This window comes from Puntigrus tetrazona, chromosome 23, assembly GCF_018831695.1.
Source record: "Puntigrus tetrazona isolate hp1 chromosome 23, ASM1883169v1, whole genome shotgun sequence".
Taxonomy (NCBI): domain Eukaryota; kingdom Metazoa; phylum Chordata; class Actinopteri; order Cypriniformes; family Cyprinidae; genus Puntigrus; species Puntigrus tetrazona.
The window spans coordinates 16467336-16482063 of NC_056721.1; the positions used below are offsets into that span (position 1 = coordinate 16467336).

The 14728-nt window shown below is 38.1% G+C and overlaps 1 protein-coding gene across 1 annotated transcript in view; it reads left to right on the plus strand.

Moving 5' to 3' along the window:
* l1cama (L1 cell adhesion molecule, paralog a) overlaps window positions 1–14728 on the plus strand; it is a 44959-nt gene that overhangs the window by 22215 nt on the left and 8016 nt on the right. Inside the window, 15 exon segments of the mRNA XM_043224303.1 lie at window positions 4977–5231; window positions 6877–6891; window positions 8156–8258; window positions 9149–9342; window positions 10986–11108; window positions 11204–11374; window positions 11815–11929; window positions 12013–12197; window positions 12466–12597; window positions 12820–12963; window positions 13146–13257; window positions 13493–13653; window positions 13919–14078; window positions 14170–14294; window positions 14499–14600. Of these exon segments, the coding sequence (XP_043080238.1) occupies window positions 5108–5231; window positions 6877–6891; window positions 8156–8258; window positions 9149–9342; window positions 10986–11108; window positions 11204–11374; window positions 11815–11929; window positions 12013–12197; window positions 12466–12597; window positions 12820–12963; window positions 13146–13257; window positions 13493–13653; window positions 13919–14078; window positions 14170–14294; window positions 14499–14600 (1966 nt within the window). The 5' untranslated portion in view covers window positions 4977–5107.

Here is a 14728-nt window from a genome sequence, read left to right on the forward strand (position 1 = left end):
GCAAAACGGCACAACGCAGGAAATCGGGTGTGTGGATTAATATTTGCATTTTTTGTTTTTGATTTTAAACGAGTGCGCTAAAATACATATTCTCACTAGTTGCTCGGGGGTGCAGGGGATATAATTATGCAAGCGCATGATGATGTAAGAGCAAATAAGAGATATTAGATCTTAAAACAGTGAAGTCTACATGGTCTCCTGCTGGTTTTTCTCGCAGCTTGAAATAAGCAACTGAGGCACGTCCTTGTAACCGACAGTGGACCAACATATACCCTACTCTTCAGCTTTTTGGGGTCCGTAATATCTTTCAATGTTGAAAGATTATATTTTGACATTGAAACATTAACTGTCCAAATACATTGAGACATCTAAATATATTTGAAAATAAGATTTATACAAGACAAAAATTAAGAATTTTAATTAATTCGACCCGAACAGTGGCTAAAAACTAAACACTAATTATTCAATAGTTACGTCCTAGAGACTTTAGCTTCAACAATGTTAAGAATACTGGAAATGTATTCATAATAGAACCATCATATCCATTAGTATGACCATTAAATTACATAAATACCCATTTACAGTATGATTGGATAACCTCAGGATCAAATAAGAGCAGGATTTACATTCTACAATTCTCTCATAATCCAACTGACACGACAGGAATAAGGATACCAGACGTAGAAGTTGTTTAGCTTACAGCTCTCAGCTCCTAAAATACAGTATTCAGCAAGTTGGTCCCCTGAAGATTATATAACCTCCTTATATAGCCTTCTAAAAATATTACTTTCTCACTATCAGTGTACTTAAATAAAAAACACCCTTGTCTCATTCCAAAGTTCTTGCATTTAGAAGCTTAAAATTTTTTTTTTTTTTTTTTTTAAATAAAAGCTATGATCAACACAGCCTCCGCTGTGATTACATCAACTTTCCATGATGATAAGATTCACATTTCGACTGAGGTTCAAGCAGTATATGCTGTGAGTGAAGTGACATGCTCCATTTCGCAAAGATAATTGGTTGTTTTTCAGTTGCTTCAGGGTTGACATTAGAGTTTGTTTATGTGGAATGATACATCAATTCTCTGGGGCTCAGAAAGCATGCGTTGTTTATTATTGTTTATTTAAAAATTTTGCATTCACATCTGTTCTACAGAAAATACATAATTGCCTTTGTTGCTATTCCGCTGCAGGGCATGAATGACGTTTAGTCTATGACCTTCGGTAATAAAGCGGGTGACAGGATTAGATACTATCACCAACAGTTGAACAGCGGCGCTGAGAGACCCTGACCGTTGTCAATCTCCCTCACATCAGCAATAGAGGCCATGTAATCCATGATGGACAAGGTTCTTATCAGCATGTTGGGGTTCAAGTAGTGCCTAGAGCTCATTTAATGGATATGTGACACTCCCCTTCGATTCCACGCCTTCCTTTCTTCCTCTATTCCCTGCGAGGCAGTCATGCTTGACTTGGTCAACTAGTTAGCGGTTGCTGTTTGATCATACATTACTGGGCACCGGTTTGATTGGCGGCTGGCTCTCTGCGGAGCAGCTGTGTGACGGGGCTAATCGGACTACGAACGGTACTCTCAGTGCCAATGAAATCTTCAGCCCCGACTCGATTCATCCTCATTTGATGGCATTTGATAAAGGCCAACTGAGGCTAACCTGGCATCTAATTGACTGCTGACAATTCCCCTTCCCCTCTGATCAGTTCATACTAATATCATCGAGTCTGGAGGACGAAAAGAGAGGAAAGGTGACTGATTGATTGGGCAGCTGTGTGATTTAATGGAGGAAGGGATTACTGTCTCAGCTGTCATCTTCTATCACCCCTTCTGCTCCTCCTCCTTTTCTTTTCTCCTTTAATTCTTGCCTTTGAGATGAGATGTGCAGGCACAGAGCCGATTCGAGGTGACTGTGCTTAATGAGCCACGTAATCCAGGATTGAGGTGCTACACCAACATTATGTGTATGATCTTCCATATGTGACCTGTAAGTAACATTATGTGGGCTCGAATGCTGACTCAAATGTTCCAGCAGCTATAAAAATTTCCATTAAATATCACTATCCTCCTACAGTTGTTTTTCTTGGTTGAAAAGACATGCATTTTATATTTGGGCTGCTGATGTGTTGGTGTCAGGCTATTTGAGCAGTTTAACCTGCAAGATTTTCAGGTTTTCAGCAGCAAGACAATACTAAGGGATGCATGATTTAGCTTCTCTATCAGATTTTTTTTCAACAATAACTTGTATGGGTCAAAATATAGATTTTTCTTTTATACCAAAAATCATTAGGATGTTAAGTAAAGATTGTGTTCAGTCAAGATATTTTGTACATTTCCTACAGTTTTACATCCTTTACATGTTTCACATCCTCAGATTCCATATTTTCAAATAGTTTCATTTCAGCCAAATATAGCCATATCTTAACAATTTATTCAGCTTTATGTGATGTATAAGTTTTGATTTCTAGGGTCACATATTCAGATATTTAATTGTGCATGACTATTTTTACTATTTTTACATTTAGATGAACTTTACCATCACCTAGTCATCATCTTTAAACTGATACATTTTTTTTGTTGCAATTCTTAAAATCTATATCCATTTTTCATAATGTACATTACAATGTTGGGATGCCTCAGTTAACTTGTAGCATTTAGTTTTTTTAGTGAGTTTTTATGTATTAGGACAAAATTATCTGTAAACGTAGACCCATTTCTCAGATATTGATTAGTTTTGCATCAGGTTCAAGCTGGTCACAGGGTCTTTTCATGTTGACCTTACCACTATTGTTGATATAAAAGTCATGTTGTTTATCATCTGAAACAAAATCTTTGTGTAAATACAGTACTTTTAGTTTGAAAGTGACTTCTGCGTTTCGTATATTTCTACACTATTGATAATGTATGAGGGTCCGTTTTGGCCCACAAAATTTATCAGCACATTCAGTCTAAATAGTATAGATTTTCTGTTTTATGCATGGGTTCTGCCACTAAAGGCAAGGATGGAGACCGGTTCCCAGGTGCCTTGTGGGACTGTGAACCAGCCCCGTGATGCTTGTCCACCAGTTAGACCGAACCACTACAGACCTACATGAAACAGCTTGGAAATTCATGCTAGTCCGAGTCAGTCTTTTCAGCAGGGTTATCTTTGTATGTGTGTGTGGGAGAGTGAAAGATTATGCTTCACTCCTCCTTCAGCCTTTCCTTTCGCTCCAAGGTCACTCAGCTCCAGGGTTTGGCACCAAGAGGGTACAGCGGTGCCCAGCTAAAGATGTGCGTAGCTGCCAGCTGCTGTCAGACAAGCTGCACCCAAGCCAACAAAAATATCCACCTCTCGCTCCTCGTTTCTCTTCATCCTCATTCTCTGTCTAAAATCTTTATCGCATGTCCTCGGGGGGCTTCTTTTTGTACGGTAGTATGATCAAGGCTGGTGAATGAAAAAGACGGTTGTTTGATCCATTGATAGTGCTGATAAATGGTGCCACGCACACAGGTTTTTGTGGTGTCATTTGGCAGGCCCATATACAGATGGAGAACTCCTCCTGCAGAGTATCACATAAGCCTGTGGCGTGAGCGATGGCTGCTCTAATAGATGCTTAATTTCTCTTTTATAGAGGCTCCTCAAAAAGACCCAGACATTGAATATAAAAAAATTTCTGCTGCTCTTCATTTATCATTATGTAATGACCCTGACCATCATGAAGGTCTGCTGAGGAAATGCATCGAGTAAACTGCTTTATTAGATGACTGTGGATCTGTGATTGCGATAAGAACAATTTGCCATGTGCTTGCACTTATGGTCACTTTATCTTTAAAATGATGTCTGGTATTTATATCAATTCAATGCATTATATCTTGTATTGAGTCTTTGATATCAAGGCACTTTAGTTAAATGACTTAAATATAAAGGTTTAGCTGACACACAGCAAAAAAAAATGCTTTTCTATTTTAGATTTTTTGACCTGTTTCCAGAAAAAAAATTATAAATTATTTTTCTCAAGTAAAATTGTCTTGTTTTTAAAAAAAAAAAAAAAAATATCGAGAAGGAATAAAAAGTAAAAACTATAGCCTATAAGACTATAATTTTTACATCTTGATTTAATGCTTTTTAGACAATAAATCTAAGCTGAAAAAGTATTTATTTCAATGTGCAGAATATTTTAATGTTATGACTGATAAATAACTTTTAAACATACACGTTATATATAGTATATAGAAAATACAGCTATTATTATCAGTAGTAGTAGTAGTAGTATAAATACATGATCATTTAAATATCATCATTATTATAGCATTAACGCTACTACTAATGATAGTAAAAAATATAATTAATAATAAATAAAAATTGGTATTAATGTAAGAACCAATATTAAAAACCGATATTACTCTAAATGCAATATTAGTATAAATAATGTTATCTTACTCAACCAACTACCATGGTACTAACAAATTTGCTGGACTTCTGTGAAGTACTGCAGTGTACAGTGAACTGTAAATTAATGTGCACCATGGTATTGCCATCTGTTACCATCACTCTACCATGGCACCACCACATTTTAGTAAAAATTGGTATTTATATTGATATGCATTTGTCAAACGCTTTTATCCAAAGCATCGTTCATTCCATTAAGTCTAGTACATTTTTATCAATTAGCGCATCCCCAGAGAATCGAATCCGTGGCCTTGGTGTAGCTAACGCAATGTTCTACGGTTTGCTCTTCTGTATGTTCGCAACGTATGCACCTCTGTTTTTTGTTTTTTTTTCTACTGTGCCCCCAACTCCACCCCTCTCTCTTCCTCGACCTCTCACTCTGTCCTTTGTCTCTCGTCTTTCTGGCTCCCTCTGTCCTGGGCCATGTGGAGGTCTGAATGGTTTTTCTCTCCACACGTGGGTCTCCCCCTCCTGCCCCTCCCTCTCTCACACACTCTCTCTCTCTCTCTCTCTCTCTCTCTTTCTCCTCTTGCAGTGAGAGTGCATCAGGAGGGTGTGGACCTGAGAGAAACGTACAGGAAGAGGAAACAGTGAAGATTGCTCTTCTCTGACTGGGATAATCGCAGATTTTCCTGCCCGTTGTGTTTGTGCCTGTCAGCAGGTGCAATGCCTGCCACGTCACAACAGCAGGTGGGCAGCAGGGGGCGATGCGCTGCTCTTCTGCTCCCTCTCCTCCTGCTGTCTGTGGCTCCCAGGCCTGGGAATGCCACCATCAAAATTCCGTCCAAATGTGAGTACAGGATTTTACATTGCATTCAATATGCATGGTGAGTGTGTATTAATTTGCACGTTTGCTATGGTATTTTGTTATGGTTAAAGAGTTAAAAAGTGCAGAATGAGCTGTTTAAACTGGGTTTAATTGCTCAATTGATTATACTATCGATTCGAGTGCCTAGTACAGGCCTGATTAGAAAGGACATTCAAGCATGCAGTGATTGAAACGCACCTGAGCAGGAACTGTAAAAACAGCAGCTGCTACAAGCTTCCTAAAGCTATAAACAGCACTGGGTTTGTTGCTATTATTGTACATCTGCAATTTAAGATTGCAGCCATGTATCATTGTATCAGAGCATCTCTCTTTCCACCCCTCCAAACACACAAACGCACACACAAAGAAGAAGAGGAGAAAAACTAGACGATGAAAACTGCAATCCAAAAGAAATGCTCCAAAATGAGATGTCAGTGAAGAGTTACACCTATATTAAAGGTCACACTTTCTCTTGACTTGCAATTAGTGACCTTTAAATGGGAAATGTGGACATGGATGTGACCAATGAGATCGATAACACACCGACATTAAAATGTTCAGCCAGCAAACACAGCCTGACCCGGGCTGTCCCATATGCTCTCTGCTAATTTTCTGATCCTGTCTCACGATATATTCAGCTTGTTTGTTTATTAAGTTGCTGGGAATGCAGGACCGAGCAACCAAAAGGAAAATAGCTAGATAGGGAGTTTATTTTAGCTCTGCTTTGCCAGCATCTTGTTACCTCTAGTGTTCCTCTTGTTGGCCAGCTGATCTATGGTCCAGGTGTCTGAGCTGGCATCGCGTGTTTTCTTTGTTTCGCCTCCAAACGGCGTAATCATGCCATCACAAACATTTGTTTCATTTAAAAAAGGCATAATACAGTCTGTGTGTGAAGGTCAGGTTTTGCCTTCAATGTTGGAGCTGAATGTCCTTTTGAGGATAGTATAAACCTGAGCCAACTCTTAAGGAAAACAGTCTAAGAAACTATGGAAATTTTGTGAGGGGTAGGGTATAGAAAAGATAAATATTTAAAAGATAATCGGTAACACTTTACATCAAGGTGCTATTTGTTAACAGTGATAAATGCATTTACTAATTTTTGTTGATGTTAGTTCATGGTGCATTAACGAATGTTAACAGTGACAACGTTTGATTTTAATAACGTGTTAATAAGTTGAGTAACACTAATAAATGCTATAACAATTAGCTCCTATTGTACAGTTTTACCAAATAATCAAATAGAAAACATCTGAAGTAAATGAAAAGTTCACACCATGACTGAAGAAGAAATGTGTGTCGGCACTTGTGAGGGCCAAATATCTGGAAAGGTCTTTGCACGTACAGTTAAACTTCTAATCCTCTTTTGAAAAAATGGTTCTGAAATGGGACAATTAGCGTCTTAATTAAAATCTAAAAATGCCAAATGTGTCTGTAGAGGTTTGAGTTATAAGAAGGGTGTTGTAATTAGCTTAATTTAGAAATAGTAGAAGTGTAGGTGCAGTTTATGTATATGTTTGCATGCATTTTTTTGTTCACTTGTGAAAAGGACGTATGTCTTGCATGCTGTTGGTGTGCATAACTGCAATCTAACAACATTTCTTTTTTCCCCCGCTGACTCAATGGACAGACAAAATAAGAGATTGTGAGTATTTCTGGCATGTATAATATGTTTTTGCATGTACCAACTCTGCTCCACTAAAATTTCCTCAGACTCATTCCAATAATGGAAGACAGCCTGCAGCAACAGCCAAAACTGATCAGCTGAGAAATTTGTTTGTTAGATTCAGAAGTGTGGGAATGATTGTGCAGAATTCAAGGGTGCATTGAGGCATGAATCTTTTAAAATGAATGATTATATTATGCTAAGGCATGAAGACGGACATGCCTCCTAGATTTAATGGTTAATGATCCATTAATTGGTCCATCACCAGGGATTACATGAATTTTTAAACAATGTCCTTTTTAATCTATGGTTTTTCCTCCTTGTCCACCTGTTTTTGCCATTAAAAGTATGGATAAATATGCTATGGATGGATGGATGGATGGACAGGCAGAAATATGATTTAGATGGATGGAAGGAAGGTAGAATGACTGATAAATGATTTTAGATAGATAGATAGATGATACATGATTTGGATGGAAAAAAGACAGACAGACAGACAGACAGATAGATAGGATGACAGATCGATGGCTTTAGGGACAGACAGACAGATAGATAGATGGATGGATAGTCTGAACTGCATAGTAAGGATCACTCTATCCATTCCCAGACATCAGTGTTGTTATTTGTCTGGAACAGGCACTTGTTTAGAGCCTCAGTGACTGTCTGTCTGTAGATTACATCACTAATGCTTTATGCTCTTGCTGTCGGCCCCTCCTATTCATTCTTCTAGTCTCAGTTTCTTCCTGCTCTCGATGTTTTCACAAGCCACTCATCCGTAAAACAACCGACACTTAGAGAACATCTCAGGCTCACCTAATCTCCATGTTTTACCTCTGCATGCTTTACACAGCGCTCTTCATCTCCCTCTATTCACTTGGGAGTTTCTAATGACATGCATTATATCCCGTTCCCTGCGTATGCCGATTGGATCTAATTGTGTGAGATGCAGGGGCACTTGCTTCAGAACAGAACTGAGGTTCGGTGGGAAGGATCATTAAGTTGTTTTGAATATTGGTGTCATGTGATTACTGCAGGTCAGCAGAACGGCTGCTTAACTACTGTGACTAATATGCATGCCTTTTCCACATCTGAAGCAACTAACAAATGGGCTGAAGTTATTACAGCTCTGTGAAAATAGATGTCTGTTTCTATTTTTAGGGTGTTGCTTTGCTATCTTCACAGCTCGCAGAAATGTAACTGGTTAATTGAATGTTTTCTGTGTGATTGTGTACTCTCTCCTCAGTGAAAAGCCCCCCGGTGATTACCACTCAGCCGAAGTCTGTCACCACCTTTTCAGCAGATGACATCACACTCACCTGTGAGGCAACTGGGAATCCCCCGCCCACGTTAGTATCCATAGCAACACTGTTACATAACTTGGGAGCAGTTTACTTGAAGTCCATAGAGTATAAAGTATACTTTGTATATTGCTTTGCATTTTGCATTGTGTTCTTGCATAAGTACAGAAATTGTAACCACCGTTGCATTACTCTAGTATACTAACCATTTCCTAGAAAACTTATCGTGCATTATGATGGTATATTATGTATTTTAAAGACTCAAAATCAGAAGTGCTCTTTTATGTTTATTAGCTTCGAGACCTATGCTGACATAGAAGTGACGGTGTATTAATTCAAAAATAAAAATGTAAATAAATTTAAATAATTCAAGCATACATTGACACTTTTAACATGATTTAAATAGCCTTATATGTTTGTAAATGTATCCAAGAGAAAAATAACAGACCTGCAAGCTATTTATATTATAATAATGAGATTATATTTTAATGATTTAATTGCACAACCATTCAAAAGTTTGGGTTCAATAACTCAATATTTTAATATTTTTGACATTTATTTAATCAAAATACAGTAAAGGGGTAATATGATGAAAGTAAAAAAAAAAAGTATTTTTTTATTTTATTTATTTATTTTTTCAAATGTAATTTATTTCTGTGATGCCAAAGCTGAATTTTACGATCATTACTCCAGTCTTTAGTGTCGCTTAATCATACTAATAATTCTAAAGGAACATTTATTTTTATTAGCACAGCTAATAATACCTTCTTAATACTTCAAATGAACGGAAAGTCCAAAGGAACAGCATTTATTATAAACCGAAATCTTTTGTAGAAGCATTTATTGTCTCCTTTGACTAACTGAATGCATCCTTCCTGAATAATGGCACTATTAAATAAATCCATTTATCACTTATAACTGATCTGCTTCATTGCTAGGTTTCGATGGGTGAGAGACGGTGTGGAGTTTGACCCCTCTAAAGACCCTGAACTCTCCGTGTCCAGAGATTCTGGGACCTTCTCATTGACAGACAAAGATGGACCCATCCACCAATATCAGGGCAGATACAACTGCTACGCATCAAACGATCTCGGCACGGCGGTGTCTAACGAGGCTCGCATTGTCACAGAGAGTAAGTCGCTCTCATCACTGCAGCATTCTAAAGCGACACACTTATGATTGCCTGTTTGATATCCTGACGTTACCACATGGAGAGAGTTTTCTGTAGAGAAAATCTGGCGCGCAGCAGATAACAGCCCAAAATCAAGCCCCCTGCCCCCTGTTGTGTCATACGCACAAAATGACATTTAGAGGAAAATTGCAGCTCATTGTGTGTGCCAGTCACACTAGCAGTTCGAAGAATTCCAGAACGAATAAAAATCCCCAATTGCTTCCCAATTAGCTATCAAACGGCACTTTGTACGTAAAAACAACAATAAAACAATTGTTTTGACTAGCTATCTAGCAATCTCACCTGTCTCCTTTACTCTGTCCCGACCTCTCCGCCAGTTTCCCTGACAACGGTTACCTCAGAAACCAGTGTGAGTTGTGTAAGTGTGTCAGCGGGGACGACCACTCGTGGGATTAATATGTGCAGGAAGTGAGAGTACTCAGCATGAGCGGGGCTAACAATAGCCCACATATTATGAACTCCGCTCGCAGCTGGGGCTGGCCACATTATTATGTGCATCATCACACACCTATTTTAATATCATGACAAGCCAAGGCATCTTCTGAATAATGTTGGACTAGTTGTGTAGTTTTTAATTGCATTCTGGCAAGCGTTTGTTTTGTCAGCTGTGCTGTGGATAATTACTTGCTAGCTAATTAGCGCACTCCGGTTTCTCACAAGATAAAATGTGCCTGAAATTGTAGTGAATCTGTGATTAAAGAAATTAATACTTTTAGTCAGGTTACATTTAAATTGATCAAAAGTGAACATTTTATTGAAATTATTTGTGTTTTCCAGTTTGTTGAATTTTTGTATTTTTATTTTGTGTTCTTGTGCTGCATGATTTTAATTTTATTCTATTTTTGTAATTTTTGTTAGTTTTTTTATTTTGTGTGAGCGCGTTTGTGTGTGTCAATGAATTTTAATTTTTTTTATTACAGAATATATTGAAATATTTGTATTTTCTGTTTTTATTTTCATATTAAATCATGTTTTCCAGTAATTTTATTATTTTGTTATTTGTGGTATGTGTATACATACTTACATACTGTATATACATACATATTTTATAATTTTTTTTAATTGTAGTACATAATATTAAATGAAAATGAGAGTGCCTTGGGAACATACGCTTAGGTTTTTAAAATTTATTACAAGTTCAAATTAATTTGTTGTTACATTGTTTAATTTGATTTTATACAATGCAAGCATTTATTTTATTAGTTTTAGTGTACTACAATAACCCTTTAATGCTTTTCTTTCAAACATTTTAATTTAATGCAAGATTAAAGTTTTAATTAAAAGTTTTGTTAAAACAAAATTGTATGAGGGTTTTGTTTTCACAAAAATATTCGGCAGCACAAATAATTTTACTTTATTATAATATGAAATGTTTCTTGAACACCAAATCAGTATATCAGAACGATTTCCAAAGTATCATGAGACACCGAAATAATGGAAGTAATAATTGCCATCACAGGAATAAAATACATTTTAAAATATATTGCAATAGAAATGTAACTACTGTATATTTCATCAAATTGAGCATTAAAAAGACTTTTGAAATATAGCGTAATTTTGATTCATTTTCTGTTTTCTGCCAGACACTCCTACTCTACAGAAGGAGAAGAAGATGTTGAAAAAGGTGGAGGAAGGAGAGAGTGTGGTGCTTCCCTGTAATCCTTCTAACAGCACTGTGGCTCCGGTCATCCACTGGATGGACAAGAGTATGTCTGCTTATGTCTTTATTTATCCATGATATATATATATATGTATATACACACACACACATCCTATATATACATCTGTATTTTTCTCTTAGAGCTGCGGCACATTCAGCAAAACGAGCGGGTGATTCAGGGTCGCGATGGAAACTTGTACTTCTCTCATGTGACCGTGGCAGACAGCCGAGACGACTACACCTGCAACACTCAGTTCCCCAGCGCACGCATCATCGTCCTCAAAGAGCCCATCAACCTCACTGTTGTCCCCTGTAAGCATCAAGACGGAGGATGCTGACTGTCCTTGACCAACCTTTGCTTGTCCTTAAAAACTTTTAGCCTGAATAGAATATAACGAGCAGGACACAGAGTTATTTTTAAAATGCGATGCCAATGGTGCAAAACACTGACGAACAGTAAGACTCAGCAAAACCAAAGGTGTTTGTCTACTGTAGACTAACAGAACAGATGGAGTAAATATGGGATAATCACAATGATTTTAAAATGTTTTTGCTGGTGATATAGATCATTTATGCACTTTCAATTTTCTATTAAGTGTCACTTATTTCCCAGTCCGTCTGTTTAATGTCATAAGAAGACTGAAGAATATTTTTGAATAGTTTTGACTGGTCCACTTACTGCAGCTGTAATGGTTTAGCGTGCTCTCTCTCCTCGTTTCCCTCAATAATCCCGTCTTTGTCTGTATCTGTAGCTAACTCAGTGGTGCGTAACAGAAGACCACAAATGATGCGACCCACTGGCTCCCGCAGCTCCTACCTGGTGCTCAGCGGCCAAAACCTGGAGCTGGAGTGCATTGTTCAGGGCCTGTAAGCCAAACCTGCTCTGACTGTGTCTTTGAGAGTTATTTCCTTAAAACGTGTCCGGTGTGTTTACATCCTGTTTTTCCTAGGCCCTCTCCCAGTATCCAGTGGATCAGGAAAGATGGAGTCCTGTCTGAATCCCGCACATCCAAAGATAGTTATGATCGAGTTCTGCGCTTTAAGAACATCTCAGAGTCTGACAGCGGCGAGTACCAGTGTACCGCCACAAATCTGCAAGGCATAATCACTCACACCTACAGCATCACTGTGGAAGGTACAGTATGCTTCACACTGCCAGATCACATCCTCTCCAGATTTAGATTTAGACGTGGGGTGTGAACTTGTGAACATCTATGGGAGGACGACTTCAAAAAAAAAAAAAAAAAAAAAGTGCTTAAAATTAAACTGAACAATCTCAGGCAAGAGTTAGTGTGAACTTATTAGTGTATTATTGTTTAGTAAAAGTTTATTGGTTGCTCGGTTGTATACAATGTTGGCTAAAACTTTTCGTGATTAGTTGTTTGTGTTTTGTTGTGGTCTAGCTGCCCCATATTGGACTAAAGAACCAAAGAGCCAACTGTATGCCCCGGGAGAGACGGTCAAACTGGAATGTAAGGCTGATGGCATTCCCAGACCTGAGGTCACCTGGAGCATCAATGGCAATCTTCTTACTGGTACTTGATTCAGTGAAGACACCTTCCATTTAGTAATGCAGGCTTTTCCAAACAGAATTTAGTTTTTCTGTTGAATTGTAGGAAGAAAATGAGAGTGAGTAAATGATACAAATTTTAATTGAACTTTTCCTTTAATGTACATTTTGCTTGTATATGTATAATAACCTTTAAGACATTGATATATGACCTTGTATTGACATATTGAGGTGTCTTTTTGCGTAGATATTGACCCAGAACCCAGACGCAGCGTGAAACATGGCGTTCTCACTCTGAAGAATGTGGAACTCAGTGACACAGCAGTGTATCAGTGCAAAGCAGTCAATAAGCACGGATCTATACTCATCAATGCCTACGTCTATGTTATAGGTAAGAGGAATTTCAAAACAGCTATTTTTGTTGACGTGCTGGCTAAGACAACATACAAGTCCAGAGTATTGTAGATGCAGGGTAGACTACTGTAGTAGCTAACAACAACACCTTAGCTATCTTTTTCTGAGAATTGTGGAAACCAAGTATATCTTTTTATGTTTTATGTTCGGTTTTTCTAGAACTGCCTCCTCAGATTCTGACAGAAGATGGTCTGATGTACTCTGTGGCAGAGGGACAGATGATTGAGCTGGCTTGTGAGACCTTTGGCTCTCCTCGGCCTAATGTCACATGGTGAGACAGACTCGATCCTGCGGGGTGTCTCTTCCTCACATGCCAGAACTGCTCCAGCCAGCTGTCCTGATTATTGTTGAGGGGAAGCTGCTTTGTGGGGAGTCCATTGGGGGAAATGGGCAAATTCACATGCAATAATCAACATTTCAAAAAAAAAAAATATTGGTGTTCTACTGTTCTTGAAATTTTGCATCCATTTTAAAAAGGCTAAAATGAATATTTTGTGTGTTCACAGGGAGGGTGAGACCTGGGGAGCTCTTGTAGCCAACCCAAGGATGAGCCAGTTACTCGATGGCTCTCTGCAGATCAGTAACGCCTCCCTCAATGACAGTGGCCAGTACACCTGCACTGTCAACAACAGCAAAATCACCATCACCGCCGAGCTGGATGTACTCAGTGAGTTCCACATGCTTGAATATTTATGCCTTCATGCATTCTTGATTTAATTTCATGCTGTAGGTTTCATTTCAGGCTGGAAAGATCATTGCTTTTGTTGATTAATGTTATTAAAATATGATTAAATATTAATACTGTGTGTATGAGTTTTATTTGCAGTTTATTATCTTACATAGTTTCATTTCTTGAACACACGGCACAAAAAATATTTTTTTTGCTTAAAAATAAGCAGTTTATTTTTATTAATAAAAATATTGTCTTCCAGATAAGACGGTCATTGTGAAACCTCCATTGGCTTTACGAATCCAGCGGGGGAAGCCTGCTACCCTCACCTGCGAGTATCAGGTGGACTCCAGGCAGGATGCCCCTCAGGTCCAGTGGAGGAAGAACCGACAGAAGCTTACAGAGTCCTCTGATTCAGACAAGTATACGTTTATACCCTCATTTTCCTCAGAAAGCTTTAAAAGGCTTAGTTTAATCTGTATAACATGATTTCATGAACCATAAATGTCTTAGGTACATGCTAGACGAATCTACCCTCATAATACCTGATGTCGAGGAAGAGGATGAAGGGATTTACACCTGTGAAGTCATTACCACTCTGGATATAGCTGAAGCAAGTGGCTCCATCACTATCGTTGGTAAATAACATTATAATATGTCCTTTTATGTGGCCAGATCTATATTGCTGTATGTGTGTTGCATGTTGTATGATAATGTGACCTACTAAAAAGGACAAAAGGACATGTTTTGCTGTAGGGCAGATTAAAGAAATAACCTCTGAACACCATAGATGTCTTGTTTTTATTAGCATCTTACCCCCTGAGTCATCTCTCATTCACCAGACCGACCAGACCCTCCGACCCAAATACAGATGACCCAACCAAAAGACCGCAGTGTCACTCTCAGCTGGACACCAGGAGATGATCACAACAGCCCTGTCCTAGGTACCATATATTTTCTTTCTGTTTAGGCAATGTGTACACAGTCAATAATTGATGCATGCCAATCTTTACTACTCATTGATTTTTTTTCCCCCCATTAAATGTCAAATGTTATATACATTTATGATTGA